General features: G+C 43.6%; 1 protein-coding gene across 7 annotated transcripts in view; it reads left to right on the top strand.

Moving 5' to 3' along the window:
• CMTR1 (cap methyltransferase 1) overlaps nucleotides 1–26686 on the top strand; it is a 58962-nt gene extending 32276 nt beyond the window's left edge. For 3 of the 7 annotated variants that reach the window (XM_073810780.1, XM_073810778.1, XM_073810779.1), the window contains 11 exons: nucleotides 16154–16210; nucleotides 16973–17030; nucleotides 17544–17612; nucleotides 18531–18728; nucleotides 19634–19756; nucleotides 20437–20528; nucleotides 21388–21456; nucleotides 22834–22881; nucleotides 23831–23943; nucleotides 24561–24669; nucleotides 25319–26686. In XM_073810780.1, coding sequence (XP_073666881.1) covers nucleotides 16154–16210; nucleotides 16973–17030; nucleotides 17544–17612; nucleotides 18531–18728; nucleotides 19634–19756; nucleotides 20437–20528; nucleotides 21388–21456; nucleotides 22834–22881; nucleotides 23831–23943; nucleotides 24561–24669; nucleotides 25319–25451 — 1069 coding nt within the window. In that variant the 3' untranslated portion in view covers nucleotides 25452–26686. Of the gene's footprint in view, nucleotides 1–16153; nucleotides 16211–16972; nucleotides 17031–17543; nucleotides 17613–18530; nucleotides 18729–19633; nucleotides 19757–20436; nucleotides 20529–21387; nucleotides 21457–21825; nucleotides 22882–23830; nucleotides 23944–24560; nucleotides 24670–25318 lie in introns of those variants that run through there. The other 4 variants (XM_033864322.2, XM_073810781.1, XM_073810782.1 and 1 more) reach the window with 4 other exon arrangements.
• Nucleotides 26687–27854: the final 1168 nt, after the last annotated feature.

Genomic DNA, 27854 nt, shown 5'->3' with positions numbered 1-27854 from the left:
CGTGGGTTTATCTCTGGGCTTTCTAGCCTGTTCCATTGATCTATATTTCTGTTTTTGTGCCAGTACCATACTGTCTTTTTTTTGTTTGTTTTTTAAATTTGTTTTTGGCTGTGTTGGGTCTTCGTTGCTACGCACAGGCTTTCTCTGGTTTCAGCAAGCGGGAGCTACTCTTCATTGCCGTGCGCGGGCTTCTCATTGCGGTGGCTTCTCTTGTTGTGGAGCACGGGCTCTAGGCATGCGGGCTTCAGTAGTTGCAGCACGTGGGCTCAGTAGTTGTGGCTGTGGCCTCTAGAGCACAGGCTCAGTAGTTGTGGCGCACAGGCTTAGTTGCTCCGCAGCATGTGGGATCTTCCCGGACCAGGGCTCAAACCTGTGTCCCCTGCATTGGGAGGCAGATTCCTAACCACTGTGCTACGAGGGAAGTCCCATACTGTCTTGATTACTGTAGCTTTGTAGTACAATCTGAAGTCCAGGAGCCTGATTCCTCCAGCTCTGTTTTTCTTTCTCAAGATTGCTTTGGCTATTCGGGGTCTTTTGTGTTTCCATACAAATTGTGAAATTTTTTGTTCTAGTTCTGTGAAAAATGCCATTAGTAGTTTGATAGGGATTGCATTGAATCTGTAGATTGCTTTGGGTAGTATAGTCATTTTCACAATGTTGATTCTTCCAATCCAAGAACATGGTATATCTCTCCACCTGTTTGTATCATCCTTAATTTCTTTCATCAGTGTCTTATAGTTTTCTGCATACAGGTCTTTTGTCTCCTTAGGTAGGTTTATTCCTAGGTATTTTATTCTTTTTGTTGCAGTGGTAAATGGGAGTGTTTCCTTAATTTCTCATTCAGATTTTTCATCATTAATGTATAGGAATACAAGAGATTTCTGTGCATTAATTTTGTATCCTGCTTCTTTACCAAATTCATTGATTAGCTCTAGTAGCCTTCTGGTAGCATCTTTAGGATTCTCTATGTATAGTATCATGTCATCTGCAAACAGTGACAGCTTTACTTCTTCTTTTCCGATTTGGATTCCTTTTATTTCTTTTTCTTCTCCGATTGCTGTGGCTAAATCTTCCAAAACTATGTTGAATAATTGGACTTCTTTTTGTTGAGCCACGCTGGCATCTGATATGGGTGTGTGTGGATGCATGGCAAAACTGGACTTCTCAATGCTCCCAACTGCACAGAGTGTTTAAGCAACCTGTAAATTGATTTGCATCTTTATTAAGTTGTTGGAATTATTTATATATTCTGAATGCAAGTCTGGTGTGTTGTGAATATCTTTCCCCAATCTGTGGTTTGCCTATTCATTTTCTTAATGGTGTCTTTTGATAAGCAGAAGTTAAAAAAATTTTTGAGTCCTTTTTTTTTTTTTTTTTTTTTTTTTTGGGGTATGCGGGCCTCTCACTGTTGCGGCCTCTCCTGCTGCGGAGCACAGGCTCCAGACGCGCAGGCTCAGTGGCCATGGCTTACGGGCCTAGCCACTTCGCAGCATGTGGGATCTTCCCGGACCGGGGCACGAACCCGTGTCCCGAACCCATGTCCCCTGCATTGGCAGGCGGACTCTCAACCACTGCGCCACTAGGGAAGCCCTTCCAGAACTTTTTAACCATCCAAAGCAGAAACTCTCTACCTGTGAAACAGTAACTCCCATTCCCCTTATCCCCCATTCCCCTTTCTATCTCTGTGAATTTGCTTATTGCAGGTACCTCATATAAGTGCATTCATACAATAATTGTCGTTTTGTGTCTGGCTATTTCACTTAGCATAATGTTTGCAAGATTGATCATGTTGTAACGTGTCAGGATCTCATTCCTTTTTAAAGGCTAATTAATAATTCATTATATGTACATACCACATTTTGTTTATCCATTCAGCTGATGATGGACATTTGGGTTTTCCCCACATTTTAGCTATTGAGAGTAATACTGCCATGAATATTGGTGTGCAAAGTAACTGTTTGTGTCCCTGCTTTCAGTTTGTCTGGGTATACCTCTGGAAGTGGGATTGCTGCACCATTTTACGTTCTCACCAGCAATGCACCAGGGTTCCAATTTCTTCATATCTTCTCCAACACTTCAGCCATCCTAATGGGTCTGAACTGGTCATTGTAGTTTTGGTTTGCGTTTCCCTAATGAGTAATGATGTTGAGTATGTTTTCATATGCAAATTGGCTGTTTGTATATCTTCTTTGGAGAAATGTCTATTCAAGTCCTTGGCCCATTTTTATTTCTAAAATTTTATTTTTTATTGAAGTATAATTGACTTACGATATCATATTAGTTTTAGGTGTACAACATAGTTATTTGATATTTTTATACATTACAAAATGGTCACTGAAGTCTAGTTACCATCTGTCACCTTAAAAAGTTATTATATTATTTACTATATTCTCTGTGCTGTACATTGCATCTTGTGACTTATTTATTTTATAACTGGAAGTTTGTACCTCTTAATCTCCCTCTCTGATTTCACTCATCCCCCCTCCACTCCCCTCCCTTCTGGCAACCACCAGTTTGTTCTCTGTATCTGTGAGTCTATTTCTGTTCTGTTCTGTTTGTTCATTTTTTTTTAATTCCACATAAGTGAAGTCATACAGTATTTATCTTTCTCTGACTTATTTTACTTAGCATAATACTCTCTAGGTCCATCCATGTTGTTGCAAATGGCAAGATTTCATTCTTTTTTATGGCTGAGTAATATTCCTTTGTGTATATATACCACATCTTCATTCATCTGTTGATGGACACTTAGGTTGCTTCTGTATATTGGCTATTGTAAATAATGCTGCAGTGAACATAGGGGTGCATATATCTTTTTGAATTAGCATTTATGTTTTCTTCAGAAAAATAGCCAGAGTGGAATTGCTAGATCATGTGGTAGTTCTATCTTTAATTTTTTGAGGAGCCTCCATACTGCTTTCCATAGTGGCTGTACCAATTTACATTCCTACCAATAGTGCACGAATGTTCCTTTTTCTCCATATCCTCGCCAACATTTTTTGTTGTCTTTTTGATAACAGCTATTCTGACGGGGAGGTGATATCTCAGTGTGGTTTTGATTTGCATTTTCTTGATGATTAGTGACGATCTTTTCATGTGTCTCTTGTCCATCTGTATGTCTTCCACAGAAAAATGTCTATTCAGATCCTCTGCCCATTTTTAATCAGGTGTTTTTTTTTTTAAATTGAAGTATAGTTGATTTACAATGTTGTGTTAGTTTCTAGTGTACAGCAAAGTGATTCAGTTTTATATATATATAAAACGTGTATTATTTTTCAGATTCTTTTCCATTATAGTTTATTATAAGATATTGAATATAGTTCCCTGTGTTATACAGTAGGACCTTGTTGCTTATTTATTTTATATAGTTTATATTTGATAATCCCAAACTCCTAATTTATCTCTTCCCTCTTGGGTAACCATAAATTTGTTTTCAGTGTCTGTGAGTCTGTTTCTGTTAGTCTGTTTTGTAAACAAGTACGTATGCATAATTTTTTTAGATTCCACATATACGTGATATAGTATGATATTTGTCTTTGTCTTACTTAGTATGATAATCTCTGGGTCCATCCATGTTGCTGCAAATGGCATTGTTCTTTTTTTATAGTTGAGTATATTCCATTATGTATATATATGCACCACATCTTCTTTATCCATTCATCTAGGTGTTTTTGTTTTTTTGATGTTGAGTTGTATGAGTTCTTTGTATATTTTGGATTATAACCCCTTATCAGATATATTGTTTGCAAATATCTCCCTCCCATTGCTGTGCAAAAGCCTTTCAGCTTTTGATGTAGTGCCATTTGTTTATTTTTATTTCCCTTGCCTAAGGAGACATATCAAAAAAAAATTGCTAAGACTGATGTCAAAGAGCATACTACCTGTGTTTTCTTCTGTAAGTTTTATGGTTTCAAGTCTTACTTATATTTAAGTCTTTAATCTATTTTGAGTTTATTTTTGTGTATGGAGTGAGAAAGTAGGCCAGTTTGATTCTTTGGCATGTAGCTATCCAGTTTTCTCAACACTGTTTATTGAAGAGGCTGTTTTTTCCTCATTGTATATTCTTGCCTCCATTGTCATAGATTAATTGACCCTATTTCCCTAGTTTGAAATTAGGGAGTGTTACACCTCCAGCTTTGTTCTTCTTCTGAAGGTTGTTTTGGATATTTGTGGTCTTTTACGGTTTCACACAAATTTTAGAATTATTTGTTCTAGTTCTGTGAAAAATGCCATCGGTATTTTGTTAAGGATTGCATTGACTCTGTAGATTGCCTTGGGTAGTATGGTCATTTTAACAATATTCTTCCAACCCATTGGAATCCATTCTTCCAATCCAATATTCTTCCAGCCAAATGGAAAGTATATCTTTTCATTTGGTTTTGTTATCTTCAGTTTCTTGAATGAATCAATGTCTTATAGTTTTCTGAGTACACATCTTTTTACCTCCTTGGTTAGATTTATTTGTAGGTATTTTATCTTTTCAATGCAGTTGTAAATGGTATTGTTTTCTTAATTTCTCTTTCTGATAGATTGTTGTTAGTATATAGAAATGCAACAGATTTCAGTATATTAATTTTGTATCCTACAACTTTACTGAGTTCATTTATTCTAATAACATTTTGGTGGCATCTGTAGGATTTTCTGTATATAGTATATGTATATGTCATCTGCAAACAGTAACAATTTTACTTCTTCCTGTCCAATTTGGATAACTTTTATTTCTTTTTCTTGTGTGATTGTTGTGGCTAGGACTTCCAATACGATGATGTTGAATAAAAGTGGCGAGAGTGGGCACTCTTGTCTTGTTCCTGATCTTAGAGGAAAGATTTACGGCTTTTCACTGTTGGGTATGATGTCGGCTGTAGGTTTGTCATCTATGGCCTTTATTATGTTGAGATATGTTCTCTCTACCAACTTTGTTGAGAGTTTTTTTCATCATAAATGGATGTTGAGTTTTGTCAAAAACTTTTTCTGTATCTATGGAGATGATCATACGATTTTTATTCAGTTTGCTGATGTGGTGTATTATGTTGATTGATTTGCAGATATTGAACCATCCTTGCACCCCTGGGATAAATTCCATTTGATCATGGTCTTAATCTTTTTTTTTTTTTTAAGATGTTGGGGCTAGGAGTTTATTAATTAATTTATTTATTTTTGCTGTGTTGGGTCTTTGTTTCTGTGCGAGGGCTTTCTCTAGTTGTGGCAAGCGGGGGCCACTCTTCATCGTGGTGCGTGGGCCTGTCACTATCGTGGCGTCTCTTGTTGCAGAGCACAGGCTCCAGATGCACAGGCTCAGTACTTGTGGCTCACGGGCCCAGTTGCTCCACGGCATGTGGGATCCTCCCGGACCAGGGCTCGAACCCATGTCCCCTGCATTAGCAGGCAGATTCTCAACCACTGCGCCACCAGGAAAGCCCTGGTCTTAATCTTTTTAAAGTATTGTTGAGTTCAGTTTGCTAATATTTTGTTGAGGATTTTTACATCTGTGTTTATAAGTGATATTTAGCCTGTAATTTTCTTTTTTTGTGGTGTCTTTGGTTTTGGTAGCAGGGTGATGCTGGCCTAGTAGAATGAGTTCAGAAGCATTCCTTTCTCTTCCATTTTTTAGAGTAGTTTGAGAAAGATAGGTATTAACTCTTCTTTAAATGTTTGTTAGAATTCACCTGTGAAGCTGTCTGGTCCTGGACTTTTGTTTGTTGGGAGGTTTTTTGTTTGTTTGTTTTTACTCATTCAGTTTTATCATTGGTAATCACTCTGTTCATATTTTCTATTTCTTCTCTTTTAAAAAATTTTATTGAAGTATAGTTGATTTACAGTGTTGTGTTTAATTTCTGCTTTACAGTAAAGTGACTCAGTTACACATATATATATATTCTTTTTCATATTTTTTTCCACTATGGTTTATCATAGGATATTGAATATATTTCCCTTTGCTATACAGTAGAACCTTGTCGTTTATCCATCCTATATATAATAGTTTGCACCTGCTAATCGCAAACTCCAATCCTTCTCCTTCCCTCCACACTCCCCCCGCACCCCCGGCAACCACAAGTCTGTTCTCTATGTCTGTGAGTCAGTTTTTGTTTCATAGATATGTTCATTTGTGTCATATTTTAGATTCCACATATAAGTAATATCATATGGCATTTGTCTTTCTCTTTCTGACATACTTCACTTAGTATGATAATCTCTAGGTCCATCCGTGTTGCTGCAAATGGCATTATTTCATTCTTTTTAATGGCTGAGTAATATTCCATTATATATATATATATATATATATATATATACACACACATCACATTTTCTTTATCCATTCATTCAATGGATTCTATTTCTTCTTAATTCAGTCTTAAGAGATTGTATATTTCTAGGAATTTATCCATTTTTCCTAGGTTGTCAGTATAATTGTAGTAATTTTTAAATTTCCTTTGTATTTCTGTGGTGTTGGTTGTGACTTCTCTTTCATTCTGATTTTATTTATCCGGGCCCTCTCTCGTTTTTTCTTGATGAATTTGGCTAAAAGTTTATGAATTTTGTTTATCTTTTCAAAGAACCAGCTTTTAGTTTCATTGATCTTTTCCGTTGTTTTCTTCCGCCTCTATTTCATTTCTTTCTGCTCTGATCTTTCTTTCCTTCTACTAACTTTGGGTTTTGTTTCTTCTTCTTTCTCTAGTTCATAAAGGACATGTACAGTTAGATTGTTTGATATTTTTCTTATTTCCTGAGGTAGGCTTGTATTGCTATAAATTTCCCCTTTAGAACTGCTTTTGCTGTGTCCCATAGGTTTTTGGATCATTGTGTTTCCATTTTCATTTGACTTTAGGTACTTTTTTATTTCCTCTTTGATTTCTTCAGTGACCCATTAGTTGTTTAGTAGCATACTGTTTAGCCTCCACATGTTTGTTTTTTGCAGTTTTTTTCTTGTAGTTGATTTCCAGTTTCATACCTTGTGGTTGGAAACAATGCTTGGTATGATTTCAGTCTTTATAAATTTATTGAGACTTGGTTTGTGGCCTAGCATGTGATCCATCCTGAGAATGTTTCACCTGTACTTGAAAATAATGTGTATTCTACTGCTTTTGGATGGAATGTTCTATGTATATATCTTGAGTCAATCTGGTCTAATGTGTTATATAAGGCCAATGTTTCCTTATTGATTTTCTTTCTGGATGATCTGTCCATTGATGTTAAGTGGGGTGCTAAAATCCCCTACTGCTGTTGTGTTACTGTCAATATCTCCCTTTATGTTTGTTAATATTTGCTGTATGTATTTAGGTGCTCCTATGTTGTATGCATATATATTTACAATTGTTATATCTTCTTGTTGGATTGATCCCTTTATCACTGTATAATGTTCTTCTCTGTCTCTTGTTACAGTTTTTGTTTTAGAGTCTATTTTGTCTGATATGGGTATAGCTACCCCAGCTTTCTTTTAGTTTCCATTTGCATGGAGTATCTTTTCCATCCCCTCACGTTCAGTCTCTGTGTGTCTTTAGATCTGAAGTGAGTCTTACAGGAAGCATATATGTGGGTCTTGTTTTTTTATCCATTCAGCCACTGCATGTCTTTTGATTGGAGCATTTAGTTCATTTGCATTTAAAGTAATTATTGATAGGTATGTACTTATTGCCATTTTGTTCACTGTTTTCTGGTTGTTTTTGTAGTTCTTTTCCTTTTGAAAAAGAAAGGTTCCTTTCTTTTTCTTTTGCTCTCTTACCTTGTGATTTGATGACTGTCTTTAGTGTTATGTTTGGATTCCTTTCTCATTTGTGTGTGTATTTATAAAAGGTTTTGGTTTGTGGTTACTGTGAAGTTAATACATAACAATCTATATATATATATATATACGTGATTATTAAGTTGACGAGCTCTTACATTTGAATGCGTTCTAAAAACCTTGCATTTGTACTTCCCTCTTCCCCCTCCCACGTTTAACATTTTTGACATCATATTTTATGTACTTATGTCTGTGTGTCCCTTAACTACTTATTGTGGATATAAATTATTTTACTATTTTTGACTTTAACCCTTCCTAATAGCTTTATAAGTGGCTGATTTGCTAACTTTACTGTATATCTGCCTTTATCAATGGAATTTTTCCTTTTTAATTTTCGTATTTATAGTTGTGGCCTTTTCTGCTTTGAGAAGTCCCTTTAAACATTTATTGTAAAGCTGGTTTAGTGTTGCTAAACTCTCTCAGCTTTTGCTTGTTTATAAAAATCTTTATCTCTCCTTCAAATCTGAATGACGTTCTTGGAAGGTAGAGTATTCTCGGTTGTAGATTTTTTTTCCCCTTTCATCACTTTGAATATATTATGCCACTCCCTTCTGGTCTGCAAATTTTCTGTTGAAAAGTCAGCTGACAGTCTTACGGGAGTTCCCATGTATGTAACTAGTTGTCCTTCTCTTGCAGCTTTTAAGATTCTGTCTTTATCTTTTAATTTTTGCCATTTTAATTATAGTGTGTCTTGGTGTTGACCTCTTTGGATTCATCTTGTTTGGGACTCTCTGTGTTGCCTGGACTTCTGTGTTTCCTGGATGTCTGTTTTCTTTCCTAGGTTAGGGAAGTTTTCAGCTATTTTCTCCTCAAATAAGTTCTCTGCCCCCATTTCTCTCTTTTTTCCTTCTGGGACCTCCATAATGCAAATGTTAGTATGACTGATGTTGCCCCAGAGTTCTCTTAAACTGTCCTCATTTTTTAAAATTCGTTTTTCAGCTTAGGTGATTTATACTATTCTGTCTTCCAGTTCACTTATCTGTTTCTCTGTATCATCTAATACACTGCTGATTCCTTCTAGTGTGTTTTTTATTTACGTTATTATATTCTTCAGCTCCGTTTGATTCTTCTTTATATTTTTTAACTCTTTGTTAAACTTCTTACTGTGTTCATCCATTCACCGAGTTCATTAAGCTTCCTTATGGTTATTACCTTGAACCCTTGATTGGGTAGATTGCTTATCTCCACCTCGCTTAATTCTTCTGGGGTTTTGTCTTATGTCTTCACTTGGGATATATTCCTCATTTTGCCTGATTCTCTGTTTACTTCTATGTATTAGGTAGGTTGGTTACGTTTCCCAACCTTGGAGAAGTGGACTTATATAAGAGATGTCGTATGGGCCCAGCAACACACTCCCCTCTGGTTACCAGAGGTATGGGCTCTAGGGCTATGGGCTGCATGGGCCCTTCAGTTGTGGCAGGGTTGATTATTGTGGGTGTGCTGTTAGGTGGGGCTGGCCCCTGACCCAGTTGGCTGCCAGGCCCTACCTTGTGTGGTAGTTACCAGCTCGCTAGTGGGTGGGGCTGGGTCCCATTGTGGCTGACTGCCTGTCCCAGGAGGGTCCTGGGGCTGGTGCTCACACTCTGGTGGGTGGGGCCTGATCCTGGGGTGGTGGCTGTGGGGCCCTGGGGGACCAGGGGCTGGTGCTGGCTGCTTGTGGATGGGGCTGAGTCCTAGGGCAGCTGTCAGAAGGGGCTGGGGGGGTCTCAGGACTGGTGCTAGCCCATTGGTGGGTGGGCAAGCCCCCAGCACTAATAGGTAGAGGGAGGACACCAAAATGGCACTTGCACACACCACTGTCCTCATGGTAGAATAAGCTCCCCCAAAATGGCTGTTGCCAGCATCTGTGTCCCCAAGAGGAGTCCCAGTGGCCTCCTGTCTCTCTGGGAGACTCTCCAAGATCACCAAGTGGGTCTCACGCAGCCTCCTTTACAATTACTGCCTGAGTGCTGGGACTTGGGAGTATGTGAGAATTTTCATGTGCCCTTTAAGAGTGGAGTCTCTGTCTCCTACAGCCCTCCAGCTCTCTTGTAAGTAAGCCCCGCTGGCCTTCAAAGCCAGACATTATGGGGCTCATCTTCCTGGTGCAAAGCCCCTGGGCTGGGGAATCCAATCCAGGGCTCAGATGCCTCAGTCCTTGGGGAGAACCTGGGCAGTTGTGATTATCCTTCCATTTGTGAGTTACCTACCCAGGGGTGTGGGTCTTGACTATACCACATCTCCACCCCTCCTACCCATCTCATTGTGGTTTCTTCTTTATAGCTAGAAAATCTCTTCTGGTAGTCTTCAGGTTGTTCTTATAGCCAGTTGCTCTCTAAATAATTGTAATTTTGGTGTCCCATGTGAAGAGGTGAGCTCAGGGTCTTCCTACTCTGCCATCGTGGCCACACCTCCCTTTGCCCATTTTTTTTTCTTTTTTTATAAATTTATTGTATTTATTTATTTTTGGCTGCGTTGGGTCTTCGTTGCTGTGTGGGCTTTCTCTAGCTGCGGTGAGCGGGGGCTACTCTTCATTGTGGTGCATGGGCTTCTCATTGTAGTGGCTTCTCTTGTTGTAGAGCACAGGCTCTAGGCGTGCGGGCTTCAGTAGTTGAGGCATGTGGTCTCAGTAGTTGTGGTGCACAGGCTTAGTTGCTTTGCGGGATGTGGGATCTTCACAGGCCAGGGATCGAACCCGTGTCCCCTGCATTGGCAGGCGGATTCTTAACCACTGTGCCACCAGGGAAGCCCTGCCCATTTTTAAATTGGTTTGTTTGATTTTTGTTGTTGTGTTATAGGAGTTCTTTATACATTCTGGGTATTAATCTGTTAATCAGATATATGATTTGAAAATATTTTTTCGCATTCTGTGGGTTTTTTATTATATTGATTGTGTCCTTTGATGCACAGAAGTTTTAAATTTTGATGTAGTCCATTTTATCTGTTTTTTTCTTTTATTGCCTATGCTTCAAGTCCATTCCTAAATCCAGTGTCATGAAGCTTTTCCCTGTGTTTTCTTCTGAGAGTTTCATAGTTTTAGCTCTTATGTTTAGGTCTTTGATCCATTTTGAATTGATTTTTATAGATGGTGTAAAGTGAGAGTCTAACTTTATTCTTTTGCATGTGGATATCCAGTTTTCCCAGCACCATTTGTTGAAAAGACTATCCATTCCCCATGGAATGCCTTGGCACTCTTGTTGAAAATCATTTGATCATATATGTGAGGGTTTATTTCTGAGCTCTCTATTCTGTTCCATTGGTCTTGATACCAGTACCACACTGTTTTACTGCAGTGTCATAGTAAGTTTTTTTGAATTCAGGGTATATGAGGTCCCCAGCTTTGTTCTTCATTTGCAGTATTGTTTTGGCTATTTGGGGTCCTCTGAGTTTCCATATGATTTCTAGGATGGATTTTTCTATTTCTGCAGAAACTGCCATTGGGATTTTGATAGGGATTGTACTGAATCTGTAGATTGCTTCGGGTAGTATTGTCATGTTAACAATATTAAGTCTTCCAATCCATGAACACAGCATGCCCTTCCATTTATTTATGTCTCTTTTCATTTTGTTCAGCAGTGTTATGTAGCTTTCAGTGTACGTCTTTCACTTCCTTGATTTAATTTATTCCTCAGTATTTTATTGTTTTTGATGCTATTGTAGATAGAGTTGATGATTTCATTTTCAGATTGTTCATTGTTAGTGTATAGAGATGTGACTGATTTTTGTCTGTTGATTTTGTATCCTGCAAGTTAGCTGAAACTTGATTATTATAACAGTTTATTGTGGAACCTTCAGGGTTTTTTGCATAAAAGGTCTGTCATCTGCGAACTGAGATAATTTTACTTCTTCCTTTTCAATTCAGTTGCCTAGAAGTTTTAAATTTTGCTGCTGAAATCCAGTTTATCAGTTTTTTCTTTTTGTTGGTGATTTTTGTTTTCTCTAAAAATTTTTCATGTATACTAAAGACATGAAAATATTCTCCAGCTTTCATCTAGAAATTTTATAGTTTTAGCTTATATGTTTAGGTCCATAATCCATCTGAAATTAATCTTTGTATATGGTATGATGTAGTGGTCAAAGTTCTTTTTTTCCTTATAAATATCCAGTTCTAGCACCATTTGTTGAAAATACTTTTCCTTTTCCCATTTAATTGCTTTGGCACCCTTGTTGAAAATTATTTGACTGTATATGTGTGATTTTATCCAGGGCACTCTGTTTTGTTTCCATTAATCTGTTTTTCTGTCCTTTGTTATGTTTTCTTGATGACTATACCTTGAAAAAAGTCATCTTGAGATCAGATAGTATATGTTCTCAATCTTTGTTCTTCTTTTTCAAGATTGTATTAGCTAGTCCAGGTGTTTTTTTTGTTTTGTTTTTCATTTCCATATAAATTTTAGGATCAGCTTTTCAATTTCTACAGTAGGCCTGCTGGATTTTTGATGGAGATTACATTAAATTTATAGGTCAATTTGGGGAAAAATTGACATCTTAACAATATTGAATCTCCCTATAAATGAACCAAAAAATAACCATTTATTTAGGTTCTTTAATGTTTCTCAGCAGTTTTATAGTTTTCAGTATAGAGGTGTTATACATCTTTTGTTAAATTTATTTCTAAGAATTTTATGGGTTTGGATGCTATTGTAAATTGTGTTTTAAAAATTTCCTTTTCTAATTGTTCATTGCTAGTATATGGAAATACAATTGATTTTTGTATATTGACTACGTATTTTGTGTGAATGCTTAATTTACTTATTAGTTCTAGTAGTTCGGTAGATTCATTAAGATTTTTTACATATATAACCATGTCTTCTGCAAATAAATAATTGTATGCTTTCCTTTCCAATTTATATGCCTTTTAATGTCCATTGACAGATGACTAAATATATATATTCCTTTATATATATATATTTAAAGGAATTAAAAAGGGATTAATAAAGGGAAATTTATAGCATTTAAATATATAGATATTTAAACAAGACAAAAACTTCAAAAGATTACAGATTTATAGATTAACACCCCTCATGAACATAGACATAAAAATCCTTAATAAAATGTTAGTAAATCAAATTTAGCAATATATATGTGATACTCGTGACCAACTGGAGTTTATCTAAAAATGCAAGATCTGTATACCTTTTGAAAATCATTCATTGTACCTCACTGTATTAAAGGAATAAAGAAGAAAAATAATATAATAATTTTTATAGATACAGAAAGACTATTTGACAAAATTAAACATCCATTCATGATTAAAAACTCTCAGCAAACTAGGAATAAAAGAAAACTTTGTCAGTCTGGTAAAGGACATCTACAAAAAACCTACCTACAGCTGACATCATACTTAATGGTTAAATACTTTATACTTAAAATCAAGAATAAGGCAAAGATGTCTGTTTTCACCCTTCAATTCAATATTATACTGGAGGAACTAGTCAGTGCAATAAAGAAAAAAACAGAACTACCATATGATCCAGCAATTCTACTTCTGAGTATTTATCCAAAAGAACTGAAATTAGGATCACAAAAAGATATGAGCCCCCCCGTCCCCCCAACCAATGTTCACTGCAGCATTACTCACAATAACCAAGATTTGGAAACAACCTAAATGTCCATTGACAGATGAATGGATAAAGAAAATCTGGTATATACATAAATGGAATATTTCCCTTAAGCCTAAAGAATTTCTTTTAGAATTACTTTTTTAGTGCAAGTCTGTTGGAGAGTAATTCCTTCAGCTTTTGTCTTTTGAAAATACATTTATTTCTCTTTCGAAGGATATTTTCATTGAATTTAGAATTTGAGGCATTTTTCTTTCAGCACTTTAAAGATATTGTTCCACTATTCTCTGCCTTTCTTGTTCTTGATGAGAAGTCAGCCATTATTCTTATCATTGTTTCTCTGTATGTCATGTGTCCTTTTTTCTCTGACTGCTTTCTAGATTTTCCCTTTATATTTTGTCAGTTAATCTATGACAAAGCAAGAATATACAAGAATATACAATGGAGAAAAGACAGTCTTTTCAATAAGTGGTACTGGGGAAACTGGTCAGCTACATGTAAGAGAATGAAATTAGAACATTTTCTCACACTATGTACAAAATTAAACTCAAAATGGATGAAAGACCCATGTAAGACCAGAAACCATAAAACTAGAAGAAAACAAGGGCAGAACACTCTTTGACATAAAGTATAGAAATTTGGGGGAGGATCAGGTCCTAAGGCAAAGGAAACAAAAATAAAGAAATTCCACCTAATTAAACTTAAAAGCTTTTGCACAGCAAAGGAAACCAACAAAATGAAAAGACAACCTACCGAATGGGAGAAAATATTTGCAAACGATGTGACTGATAAAAGGTTAATATCCAAAATATGGAAACAGTTCATATAATTCAAATATCAATAAAAACAAACCATCCAATTAAAAAAATGGGCAGAAGACCTGAATAGATATTTTCCCAAGGAAGACATACAGATGGCCAACAGGCATATGAAAAGGTGCTCAGTATCACTAATCAGAGAAATGCAAATCAAATGAGATCACCTTGCATTTGTCAGAATGGCCATCATCAAACAACAAATGTTGGTGAGGATGCGGAGAAAAGGAAACCCTACTACACTGTTGGCGAGAATGTAAATTGGTGCAGCTACTGTGGAAAACAGTGTGGAGGTTCCTCAAAAAACTGATCCAGCATGTGATCCAGCAATTCCACTCCTGGGTATTTATACGGAGAAAACAAACACGAATTTGAAAAGATTGCATCCCACTGTTCATAGCAGCATTATTTATAACAGCCAAGATATGGAAGCAACCTAAGTGTCCATCAACAGCTGAATGGATAAAGAAGATGTGAGATATATATATATAGAGAGAGAGAGATACACACACAATGGAATATTTATTACTCAGTCATAAAAAGAATGAAATTCTGCCATTTGCAACAATATGGATGGACCTAGAGTGATGGACCTTAGTGAAATCAGTCAGAGAAAGACAAATACTGTATGTTATCACTTATATGTGGAATCTAAAAAATAAATGAATGAATAATAAAACAGAAACAGACTCACAGATTTAGAGAACAAACTAGTGGTTGCCAGTGGGGAGAGGGAGGAGGGGAGGGGCAAGATAGGGGTACGGGATTAACAGGTACAAACTACTATGTGTACAATATGTAAGCTACAAGGATATATAGCCAATATTTTATAACTTTAAATAGAGTGTAATATATTAAAATTTTGAATCACTATGTTGTATACCTGCAACTAACATAATATTGTAAATCAACTATACGTCAGTAAATTAAATAAGTAAAAAAACATTTATTGCTAATATACTTTTCATTTCTAAAGTTTTTATTTGCTTTTTAAAAATACAGTTTTTATTATTTATTTTAATTAATTAATTTGGTTGTGCCGGGTCTTAGTTGCGGCTCATGGCCTCCTTAGTTGTGGCATGTGGGCTCCTTTGGTTGTGGCAGGTGGGCTCCTTAGTTGCGGCATGCGGGCTCCTGAGTTGTGGCATGCAAACTCTTAGTTGCGCATGCATGTGGGATCTAGTTCCTTGGCTAGGGATCGGACCTGGGCCCCCTGCATTGGGAGCATGGAGTCTTAACCACTGCACCATTAGGGAAGTCCCCAAAATACAGTTTTTATATCTCTGCCAATATTCTCCATCTTTTATGCATGTTATACCTTTTCCACTAGATCCTTTAACGTGTTTTTCACAGTTATTTTAAAGGTCCTGTCTGATAATTCCAACATTTGGATCACCTCTGGGTCTTGTTCTATTGGACTGTTTTCCATCTTGTTAGTGGGTCACATCTTGCTTTATCACGTCTCACTTTTAAAATTAAAAGCCAGACGTTGTGTCTAAAAGAGTCATGGAGCCTAAAGTAGAAAGGGCAGCTGTTGGTGCAGGTAAGTCAGTTTAGTGTGTAGTTGAACTGGGTCTGCGCTCTGTTGTTGCTTTATTTAGCATCAGTTCAGAGAATTCCCTGGTGGTCCAGTGGTTAGGATTCCACGCTTCCACTGCAGGGGGCACAGTTTCGATCCCTGGTTGGGGAACTAAGATCCTGCAAAACTAAGATTCTTTAAAAAAAAAAAAAAAGAATCAATTCACTACTGCTTTCAAATTTTTAAGGATGCTATCAGAACCTTCCTTTTAGCTGGACTTGGGATCTGAGTGTCTGGAGGGTTTGACTCAGTTCTTCTGCTTTACCCTAAGCCTTTATCAGGTACCTTAAGGGTATGGTCGAGGGGTTTCTCTTTTGACTCTCTAGCCCCTCCCTCAAACATAGATGGCCACTGCTCTGGCTAAACTTCTCTGTCCTGATGTCTATTGGCTGTCTTTTTTGGTAATCCTTCTGAGATAAAATCATTTTTTTTCTTCTAGCCATTGTAGTCTGCAGATCAAAGCTCTGGCTAAAATCCATGCCTTTGTTCAAGACACGTGAGTGTTGCCCCTTTCCAGAATTCACCTATTTCAAGGGAAGATCTTTATGTTTTGTTCCTCCTCCTGAGCTCTTTGTTTATTTCATTTACACAAACACTTAAAAATACCTACTTTTTTTAATCTCATACTTTGCTGTAGTCTGTGAAGGATGCCAGAGGAGCATATGGCATGAACCTTGCCCTCAAAGATTATGTTGTCTTTGGACAGACAAGGGTAAGCCAGGAAAAGGATACAGGAAAGTTGTTAACAGTGCATCAGAGGATGTAGAGTGGCATAGCATGCGTAGAACATCTAACGTTCAGGGGACACAGAGTAAAGAGTGATCAAGAGAGGAGATGTAGGACTGGTCAAGGAAAACCTCTGGTAGGGGGTGAGCATAAGTTAATTCAGCTTTCTGGGACGTGGTGACATCCTGGGATGGACTCAATGTGGCCTTTGTCAGAGGAGCCAGCATGTGCCGATGGGTAATTGGAAGAAGGGTGTGTGGGGACCCTGACATCCAGGGTGGTCAGGAGGGTGGTCTCCTCCCTTCCCTTTGTGGTGGGACAAGGAGGCCATCTCACTTTGTGTATATCTGAGCTCCTGTCTCCAAGAGGCAGAGGCATGGGAGTCTTATAAGCACCCTGTGTAATGGCAACTTGGCCTCGTATGTGCATGTACACACTGACGTCCTCTCTCTGGGGTTCTGATGGGTGCACGGGAGGCACACTCCTTGTATGCCTTTGACGTTTTAGTCATTTACTGGCTTCATTTTCCCAGGACACTGAGTGAGCCTCGGCAGGCAGAGATCCGGAAAGAGTGCCTCCGGCTTTGGGGGGTGAGTGTCTCCCCAGCCCATTTTTGCTCCAGGGCAGGGAAACTTTAAAGAAGAATGGGACTGACTCCCAACCCGGTCATCTTAGGGTTCCCCGCCCCTGCCCCAATGAAGAGATCTGCCTACCCTCACAGCACTCCAGAATTGGATGTCTCAGCATTGTTGGGAGTAACCTCCTTGGCCCTTTCACTGCTCGTTTAGCCCTGCAGGCTGGTTAGCAAGGACAAGGGTGGTGGGTAAACAGGCCTCATTTTCCTGCTGGTGGCCCTGGGTAGCGACACTGACTACAGAGAGCCCCAGAGAAAGGTAAGTGGCCTTTGGGGTGTGCTACCACAGGGCCTGAAAGGGAGCAGTGACTGAATTAGCCAACTCCACTCCCACCCCACCCCAGCTTCCTTTGTTGTGTGCCATTTCCTCTTGCCCAGCCTGAGCCTAAGCCCTTGCCTGCGTAAACTCACACACAGCCTTGGTCAAAAATGCGTTTGAAAACCAAAGCTCTTTGCTGTCTTGTTTTAGATCCCAGACCAGGCTAGAGTTGCTCCTTCTTCCACAGACCCAAAATCTAAGTTCTTCGAGCTAATCCAGGTAAGCTTGGTATCTGGTGAAAATAAAAAGTTAGAGAGGCCTAATTAGATGTAGTATCACTGAGACCCCCAGATGCCTGGCCTCCAGAGGGCTTGTGCAGGTACCACATGGGTTCCCGGGGCTGGGCTGAGGCCACCACAGATGGGAATTTTTGGTGTAGGGTGTTCAGTTCCCTGGGAGCCCATCAGGCTGCCTGAAGATTCTTGGCCCGAGATGTGTTCTGTTCAGCATTCCCGCTGCCCAAAGGGTGGTGCTGGCTCTCACTCTCTGGCAAGTTTAGGGTCCTGTGAGTGTGCCTGCAGGGGAGACATGAAGTATGGGATGATCTTAGGCTGGGGAGCTGGTCAGAGGGCCAGGAGGGGCTGCCAGGAGAGCTCACAGTGGAGCTGGCCTAAACTTAGACTTTCTGTTCTGTTTCTGGTGAGTGGTCCTCAGAATTCTTCTGCCCTATGTTTTCCTACCACCTGACTTCCAGCTTTTCCCTGGGCTTTATTTAAATCTGGCCCAGATCATGGGCCATTGTGCTGGTTAGGGACTGGAGAATGAGGTTCAAGATGGCCTCAAAAAAAAAAAATAGCACGTGTAAATTTTTCTGAATGGGTAGAGAGATTACTTAGCTGCTTTCAAACCAACTGCTTGCAAGTCTTTGCCTTCAGTTTTAGTGAAGGGGAGGCTTTTATATTCTGGTGACATTTCCTTATAGCTCTGGTAAATCGATCTGTACTCTGGGGACTCGGTGTTCTTTCCTTTCCCAGGCTCTCCTAATAGATCCTAAAGAAACACTCCAAGCAGACAGAATTAGATCCCAGTTAGTGCATGTGTAGGTAGAGCAGGGGGCATGTTTCAGACAGCAAGTGCTTCCTGTCCCTCCCCTCCCCCAGCCTGCCCTAACTCCCTGCCCCACCCCCCACCCCCCAGGCACCCGTACTGAGCGCCTGTCCCTTCCCCCAACCCAGCCGTGTTTTCTCTGACCCGGGGCTGCAGGGCACTGAGATCGACATCTTCAGCTATAAGCCCACGCTGCTTACTTCCAAAACCCTGGAGAAGATCCGCCCAGTGCTCGACTACCGCTGCATGGTGTCTGGCAGTGAGCAGAAGTTCCTCATCGGCCTGGGGGTAAGTCTGCAGCTGGCTTCCTACCCAGCTTGGGTGGTGGAAGCTTGCTGTCTGTCTGTGGGAATCTGGACAGCTGCCTGCCACACTTGGTGCACGTTCTCTTGGCACCAGGGAGCTGGAGCTTTGACTGCAGGGAAGGTATTTCTTGAAACTTCACTTCCTTTCTTCCTCTAAGTTAGCCAAATATCATTCATTCATTCTTTCTATCTTTCATTTATCCATGTATTTGCTTATTCACCTCCATGTATCGCTAAAGGGAACACTGCCTCCTTTCTTGTGATGTGGAGCTTCCTAGGCTAGCAGGATGGTCAGTAGGCTAAGCTGGCTTGAGCCCATGCAGCTATTTCTTTGCAACACCACCACCATCCCATGTCATCCCCTGTCTTTGGAGTCTAAAATGAGGTGAGGGAAAACCTTGGCAGTTCTATATCTTAATTGGGTAAAGTCCTCATTGCTCTTTCTTTTCACTCTGAGTTGTCTTTATAGTTTTATCTCTTCTTCCTCACTTACTTTCTCTGTGTCCTCTCACACTTTATCTTTTTTTACTTTCTCTCTGCTCTGCTCTGTTCTCCGGACCCTTCACCAAACCCACTTCAGACATACACCAAGCTGGATCTTTCTTGAGGGCCTCTGATCATGAACTCAGGCCTCTTGAATAGTGCCCTGAGCCTGTTCCCTCCCAGTGGGACAGAGTCAGAGCTCTCCTCTTCCACTGAGGCAGTGGAGGACAACACTGTCATTATAGTGTACGAAGTATAACTGACTAATCTCTCTGAGACCTTTTCTTCTGGCATTTCCCAGCCCCATCAGCTTGTAGCCACCAACTAAAAGCCCTTTTGAGAGCTGAGCTTCTCACCACTCAATGTCTTTGTCTGCCTGACCTGGCCCTTTCTCTCTGCCCATAGAAGTCTCAGATCTACACATGGGATGGCCGCCAGTCAGACCGCTGGGTCAAGCTGGACCTGAAGACAGAGCTACCCCGGGACACTCTGCTCTCTGTGGAGATTGTCCATGAGCTGAAAGGGGAGGTTAGAGGTGGTTCTGCTCACGTGTATGGCTCTGCCATCTGGGGAACAGCTGGGCCTGTCCCTTCGCCCCCATGCCCCCTGAGTTAACTGGGTTATGTGTATGTGGTGCCTGAGAGGGCCCAAGGCCTGGCGAATGCTTTGTAATTGTTCCTCCTCCTCGAGTAGTTGCTCTAAGCCATGGCATATTCAGGTAGGAAGGACCACAGTCTCCTTATGTTTAGGAGATCTTGATCATCTCTGTGTAGCAAAGTCCCTGGTGAACCTGCTGCATATTTTTTAGCTGCTGATTGTTATTGACCAAGGATTCCTTGGGAAAGAAGCAACTTGTTATTTCCCATGAGCTTTGGGTATTACAGCCATACAGATAACTTTCAGAACAGTCAGTGGGAACAGTTGGCCAGAGTGGGAAGCCAGGGCCTGCTGGAGCACCATGGCGGCAGCCTCACTGGGTTTGAGATTCAAGGGGGCTCATCACCCATCACCTCAGGCCTCTGTCTTCTCAGAAGCATGGGCCAGCCTGGTGCTGAGAATCAACTGGGAGGGAGGTGAGAGAAATATCCTGTGTTTAGAGCCCTTCCCTTCCCCCGGCTATGTGTAGAATGGAGGCCAGCGTGCCACCGTGGGCAGAGTGAGCCCCAGGCCAATTCCTGGCAGGGTGGGCAGCATACTTGTCCTTCTAGGGGAAGGCCCAGCGGAAGATTAGTGCCATCCACATCCTCGATGTCCTTGTGCTGAATGGCAGCGACGTGCGGGAGCAGCACTTTAACCAACGGTCTGACCTGGGCCCTGGGGGAGGGAAGGTGGGCCGGGGTGGGCCAGGGCAGCTCTATGGCGGCAGCCTCTGTGGCTTGGGCCTCTCCCAGGCTTTCTCTGCTTAAGAGCATCCTCAGAGTTTCCCTCTTCTACCCACTAGCTGGTTCCAAGGGCAGGGTGAGAAATTGGTGTTGACACTCCCAGTTACCAGGACTTGGGCCTTGATTTCATACATACTAGCACACTCTATTTTGCCTCAGCTGTTCAGATCAGAGGTGATGTTTGTTTTAAGGTTGAGCAAGAGGGTGACCTTATGGGGAAGAGGGAGGGTCTTCTCCTCTGAAGAATGTGTTCTGTTCTTGGTGGTCCCACTTAAGTCAGTTTATGGATCCCACAACTCCCACAGAGGTACTTTTGTTCGTGGATAGATTCCTAATCAGTCGTTTAAAAGGGGGGTACAAAAAGGAGAGACATCTTACACCGCTATGGTGCTGAAGTCACTCCTAAGTTGGTTCATCTGAGTGGGTGTACTGTGGTATCTGTGGTTTGGGGTGAAGGAGCCGACGCACAGAATAAAGATGATGCTTGAAGTTCTGGTGGAGGTGACTGAACACAGCCGAAGTTACACTTCAGGGAAACCAACCAAGATGTATTGAAAGTAGAGGTCAGAATCCAGAGTGGGGGAGAGGGCGTTCATGACGACATCACTGGAGAAGGGCAAGGGTGGGCTTCCTGGGAGACATGAGTGCTGCCTCTTGGAGCAGTTTTGCTGCAGATTCAGGAGTGTACTCCCACTGGTGCCATGACAGTGCCCTGGGGCTGCAGGTGCTGGTAAAGATACCCTTACTTGCCTCTGAGAGACTCTGTTTGGATTGTAGAATTCAGCTTGCTGAGAAATTTGTGAAAGCTGTTTCCAAGCCCAGTCGGCCTGACATGAATCCCATCAGGTGAGCAGATCATCTCTCCCCCCAAATCCTCCTCTCCCATTGCTTCTTTCTGGCCAGTGCCTGCCTCCCTGTCCTGTGAGGGCTGGGAGGGCTCAGTGGAGGAGACCAGACCAGGCTGGCATTAGAGATCAGACTGCCATTGAGTGATTTGCTTGGGGGTGCTGGGTAGGTGACTCCTTTGCCCCAGAGTATCCCCCATTCCTGCCTGTCACAGTGGGCCAGCCTCCACAGGAGAGGTTCGTTCCTCAGGTTTAAGGCATCCTCATTAAAGACACACATGCCTCTGAGAGCACTAACACACCTTGTGAGCCACACATTCATGCTTGAATATCATTAGCATATCAATCCTGGCCTTTTCATTTTTTTCAGGTAAGAAAAGGGTGCTGAGGGAATGGGAGTTTTTGAACATGAAAAAGAAAAGGTTGGTTTGAGGTAATGGGATCCTTGGTGCATGGAAAGAAGGCCATGGTTTGTTGCCACGTTAGGTAATGTAAAAGTTCTAGGCCTTTAGAGGGTAACAGTGAGGGAGCAGACAGATGGAACAGACTTTTCCAGTCTGGGCTGAGGTCTGAGGTTATTATCTTTGGGGCTTCATGTGACTAGAGACTGAGGTACATTTTATCAAAATAATTTTCATTATTCTTTTTAATACAGATTTACATAGGATTAAATCCAATAGTGGGAATGCACTTTTAGAAGTCTTCTGAAAGTCTAAAAGTAATTTCTTCTTGCACTTTAAAATGTCCTGTCTGCCGGTTCCTGAGAAGCAGCTTCCAGGGGTCCTGCCTCTGCTGCTTGTGACGGTCTGGTTGCTTGGCTTCTGGGCACCTTACTCAGTAGCAGTTCCAAAGGCGTGTTCAGGGGCCCCCAGAGGTGGAGGGCTGGGCATCAAACAGGAGCCTTGCGTCCTGGGTAGGGGGGTCTCCTCACCCCTAATGGTAATAGGCCTATTAGGACGATTTGGAAGCAACTCTGTTACAGGAAGGCCTAAAATCCATGTAGACAGACCTGGGCAAGAGCCTGGCCCTTGGTGTTCTGGCCTCTAGAGATGGTGACGGTGACCCAGGGTGGGAATGCTGACAGGCACATCTTGGTCTGCCAGACCTTCCTCTTTCCCCCACCTGACTTCCTGAACCATAGCTGTGCTCCCCGGGTGCCCTGGGGCAGGCTCCAGGGGGTGCTTGGCAGCTCTGAAACCTAGGGCTTGTCTGTGGAGGGTGGCAGTGACAGGCTAGGGGTCCTCATTCTTGGTGGGTTGGGTGGTGCAGGGCCTGAGGCAGAAGGTGAGGATAGGCACAGCCTCCTGCCTACCAGCTGCTGCCCAGACAAGTGTCCCACCAAGAATCCTTTGTCAGCTCTTTGTCCGTCTGTCCACAGGGTGAAGGAGGTATACAGGCTGGAGGAGATGGAGAAGATTTTTGTCAGGTGAGTGACTCAGCCAGGGTAGCTCAGGATTTGAGAGGAGTTGGGGTGGGGGGCATGGCAGTGTCCAGGATTCGTTCTCTTTTTCTGTAGCGGTGGGTTAGGGGTGTGGTGGTGAGTTGCCCTGGTGGCTGCCTCTACCGCCCCCCCACCTCCTTTGCCTGCGTGGCTCAGCTGCAGCCAAGGGCCCCCCAGCTAAGAGCTGATTCAGCACTGTCAGGAGGGGAGCCGGGCGGGTGTGTGTCAGGCAGAAATACGGGCTCACTGATGCTGTAACAGTTACGAGGGGTGTGTGCGTCAGGCAGAAATACCAGCGGGCTTGTTGATGCTGTAACAGTTACGATTGTCCCTGCTAGGGGCAGAGCATCAAGCTGCTTGAAACACTATAAATCCCAGCTCCTGGTGCTGACAGAGAGATTGAGCCTGGAGGGGTAGAGGGGGTGTAACTGCTTCCTCATAATCTTAGCGGTGTGCAGGGTGCTCAGATCTGAGGGTCTCATCCTGGGTGTGCCCCTGTGGCCACTGGAGCTGGGCTGGGTCTCAGTGCTCCCGAATTAACTCTTTAGTAGCCACACTGATGCCATGGGTGGTGAACTGAAGATCCAGTGGCACTCGTAGTCAGATCTTACCCTTACCGGTGTCACCCTGACACCCCGCAAACAGCAGCAACATAGCAGGGGCATGTGTCACTTCCCTGCCTCCATTGCTTAGTTGGGAGTTCAGAGCCTGAGTTCTAAACCCAGCACCGCACTCAAACTCACTTTCTGTGTGGCCTGGAGCAACTCAAGTCTCTGCCTCAGTTTCTCATGTTGAACTGAGGTAAAGTACTGTGGTTGGTTGGCTGATTTTGACATTAGCCAGAGACTAACGTTAGGGCTCTCTCTCTCTCTCTCTCTCTCACACACACACACACTCACGCTTCCTGTTTGCATGCCTACTCTGGAAAATCAAGGTTGGAAATGAAGATCATCAAGGGCTCCAGTGGCACGCCAAAGCTCAGCTATACAGGGCGGGACGACCGGCACTTTGTGCCCACTGGCCTCTACATTGTCAGGACAGTGAATGGTGGGTGATGAGCCACTGTTCCCTAACCCCACTCCCTCAGCCAGGGCAACTGGCCCAGACCCTACTTGAGCCAGAGCTAAGGGCTCCCTACTGAGGTGGGCATTTCTTTGAGGTGTATGTTGAGCGGGACTGTGTTCCCTGAGCCTCTTCTGTTCTTCGGTGGATCCTGGGGGGGTTGTGCTGGGGCTGGAGAGAGGGGAGCCCAACTTGTATATGCACACGTGGTGTCCTCATGGCAGGAGAAGGGCCTTCGCAGTGGGCAACAGCAGATCCAGAAAGTCAAGCTTGGCCATTCGTATCACCTGTAGAATCCTTTTTCCTTAGTACCCTCTGGCTAACAGACTCCTACTCCCTCTGCCAGGGCCCGAGAGATGTTGCCCTGGTAGCAGGTTGGCGGGACTGGGGAGAGTTGTTGAGAATTATCTTAGTTGTCTTCCTGGAGCCCCTTTGGGCGGGTGATGAAGGCTGTGTCCTCACAGGCTCTTCTCCGCTGCTGTTTGGCGGGGATGGGAGTGGAGGAACGGGCGTGAAGGAAGGCATGCCCTTCACTGGCCTGACCTGTCCCCCATGGGTATTTTGTGTCCTTTCTGGGCTTCTTCCCCCTTTCCTTCTGTCAGAGCCATGGACTATGGGATTCAGCAAAAGCTTCAAGAGGAAGTTCTTCTACAACAAGAAAACCAAGAACTCTACCTTTGACCTCCCTTCAGACGCCATTGCTCCATTTCAGTAAGTAGCCTTCTTCCAGGCCTGCCCCCTGCAGCCCCAGGTACTCCTGCTAGAATGCCAGCCTGACCTCTCGGGGCACACCCGGGTCCTGAGACTGACTGCTGCCCATGCAGGGGCTTCCCACGAGGGTATGGCTGTGATGGTTGGGGGTCCTGGGTGTGAAGGGCCCGACCCTGGCCGGGTGTGGGCTAATGCTGAGGTCCACAGTCTTGCCTTTGGACCCAGTGTGTTGCCGGATTGTTGGTCATAGGTTTCGACAGCAGCCAGTAGCCCTGATGTGCCTGTAATTAGCCACTGACACCAGTGTGTCACCACACTAATACTGTTCTATTAGAGCAGCAGAGACAGATAAACCAGGAATATCAGTAATTAAAGGATCCAGTAGGATGCAATTAGCAGCAGCAGCTGTGTGTTGAAAAAAGCTGGTTCTGGAAGGCAGGGAGCAGGGCCTACTAGGTACATTTGGCTGCCGGAGGGAAGACGCTCAATTGGAGTCATTAGTGAGACCTGCCCTCCCCCCTGCCCCCAGTGCACACACACACACTCTTAAGAACACCCATCCCCGAAGTCACGGGTGCCAGGATGGGTGGTGAGCTCTTGGTCCTGCTCCACGTGGGTACAGCCCTCTGACCTCCCTTCTCCTCCCCAGCATCTGCTACTACGGCCGGCTCTTCTGGGAGTGGGGGGATGGCATCCGTGTGCATGACTCCCAGAAGCCCCAGGACCCAGACAAGCTGTCCAAGGAGGACGTCCTCTCCTTCATCCAGACGCACAGCGCCTGAGGATGCCCACCCCTGCCGAATGCCCTGTCGTTCCCTGAGCCTGGCCGTGAGGTTGGTGGCCTCCTCTGAAGAGCTCAGTTGGGGCCTTCTGGGACACTTTTTGGAATTCCCTCCCCGGAGCCCTGCCTGGGAACTGTCTCCCCTGCTGGGACTCAGCCTGAAGGATGCAGCTCCTACAGCACGTTTGAGGTCAGGGCCCAGGGCACATGGGGCCAGTGGAGGATGTGTCTGTCAGAGGGCAGCAGGGCTTCGGCTCTGCCATTCCTTCCTGTATCCTGTAGACTCACTTTTCTGAGTTCCACACAGTGCCCTGAGGGGGCGGCCATGCTCCTGCTTTGCCCAACTTTTCATTGGGCCGACCCTGAGAGGCAGGAGGCCTGCTGTTGTGAGCTGGCCAGGAGCAGCTGCTATATAAATCAAGGTTTTGTTTCTTTGAACTTGCTCTGTTTTGATGCCAAGTTGGAGATTTTCTTGTCTCCTCCCCCTACCCTCTCCTGGTCTTCCCTGGAGTTCTTCCCAGCCCAAACCTCTGACCGTCCCGCAGGCCGGGAAGGGAGGCATGTGGACCCCACATCTCTGACACCACGTCAGGATGCAGGTAGCATTGTCTGGTGGTAGGTGCGACTGCTTCCTGGGGTTGTAGAGCCTTCCTGGGCCTCACCCCTTTTGATCCAAACCTCGGGCAGCTCTAGAAGGGAAGGAAGCAGCCTTGAAGACCTGCCATTTTCTATGCGCCAAACAGTAGTGGCCCCACTGTAACAGAGGTCCTGTTGGGTTGGGTTGCACTCAGTCCTCTGGCAATCATGGCACTCCCGTTTGTCCCAGCCACCTTGCCACCCTCCCCCCTCCGTTTTTTCATCCCCAGCAGGAGGCACAGTTGCTTTTGTTTGTCCTTTTGTGGTCATTCCATTTCCTCTATCTTGGCGGGGTGGAGGGGGAAGCTGGGCAGTAGCTTTGGGTGGGGGAGGGAACCTGTGGTTGTTTTTAATGGGAAATACCTCTCAGAGATGCTCCTGTGGGCTCCCTAGGGTCTCATCCCAGTGCTAGACTGGTTTCCATGGAGATAGAGGGCACTGAGGCTCCCCATGAGGTTGGAATTGACTCCACCTCAGGGGTCTCAGGCCAGCATCCCCCAGGCTGTCAGCAGCACCGCTGAGATGCTGTATTTCCACCCAATTCTGGGTATCAGTGTGTCTTGCAGAATCTTGGATCATTAAAGATAAACATATTTTTAATGCCTGTGTGGCTCTGTGCTGGGGCTTGTCCTTCGGTGCTTTGTGGTCTGGGACTTGCGTGAATGAAACAGCTTGGGCTGGAGGTGAAGGGGAGGAAGCTGTACTCAAGAGGGGAGAAAAGAGGGTGGGTTTAATCAGAGCCTTGTCCAAGCTCAGGGCTGCTGTTTGCTGCCAAAGAGGGGCCCAAGGAAGAGTCAAAATTATGTGGCTCCTGTGAGAAGCAGGGATTAGAGGATGAATGAACCTACAGCCCGGCAGGGCAATGTGACAATCCAGGATCAATGTGTGTGACTAAAATAACAGAGGCGTCAGACCAATTAGTGCCACTAGACGGGGAAGACAGAAAGGGAGAGATGGTTTCGCTGACCCCGCCAACCTCCCCTGCTCTGCGTCTGCACTGGAGGCCGTGCGCGTGCTGATGGCGCCTCTCCCTCTCTGCTCTAGGCTAGCGTTTCTCCACCAGTCCCATCACCAGTGCAGGTTCTCCCTTAGAGCCCGCTGCCTACACATTGCTTAGCTCCTTCACCTGGGCCCCCAGATTCCTTCCTTAATGTTTCACAGCCTTAGTTTAGCTCGCAGGGCAACTCCTTTCCTTGCGTTTACTTACTTGGTGTGATCTCGGCTCCCAAGCCCCTTCATCCTCTTGGTTGCCCTACTCAGCCTTACTCCAGCCTCCCACTCCCAGCCCTCCTGGCCCCTGTGCTGGGAGTAGAGGGCTGTGCTCGGGGGCGGTGGAGGGAGGGGAATGTCTGTGTTTGCCGCTCCTGCAAACGCCGCCTGATTTACTGGCCACTCACCGTTAAGTCTGTGTGGTCATTACCGTGGCTCCAGCTGCCCACTGGCTCTGCCACACCTCGCCAGACTTGCAGCCTCTTGAAGATGGATTAACTCCGCACTCCCGTGGGACCACCACACGACCACCTCAAGTCCCCAAGTTGCCCTTTGCTGCACAGGCTGCATTTTTTCTGCCATAATCACAGGCAGTGGCATCGACTGGAGGGCAAGACAGGGTTTGGTGGGGGGTGGCAGACAAGTGGTGCAAGGTCTGCCTCTCAGCCCCAGCAGTGCCCAAGTCCTCGAGATGGCGCCCACTATGGTTTGCCTTAGGAAGCACTTTGCTAACGCCTTACTCCCCACCTAAGCTGGGGGCTTACCTTCAGGCCCCTCT

Source organism: Tursiops truncatus, chromosome 10 (assembly GCF_011762595.2).
Source record: "Tursiops truncatus isolate mTurTru1 chromosome 10, mTurTru1.mat.Y, whole genome shotgun sequence".
NCBI lineage: Eukaryota > Metazoa > Chordata > Mammalia > Artiodactyla > Delphinidae > Tursiops > Tursiops truncatus.
Note: the sequence above shows the minus strand (reverse complement) of the source record. Positions and strands in the feature narration are given on the sequence as shown.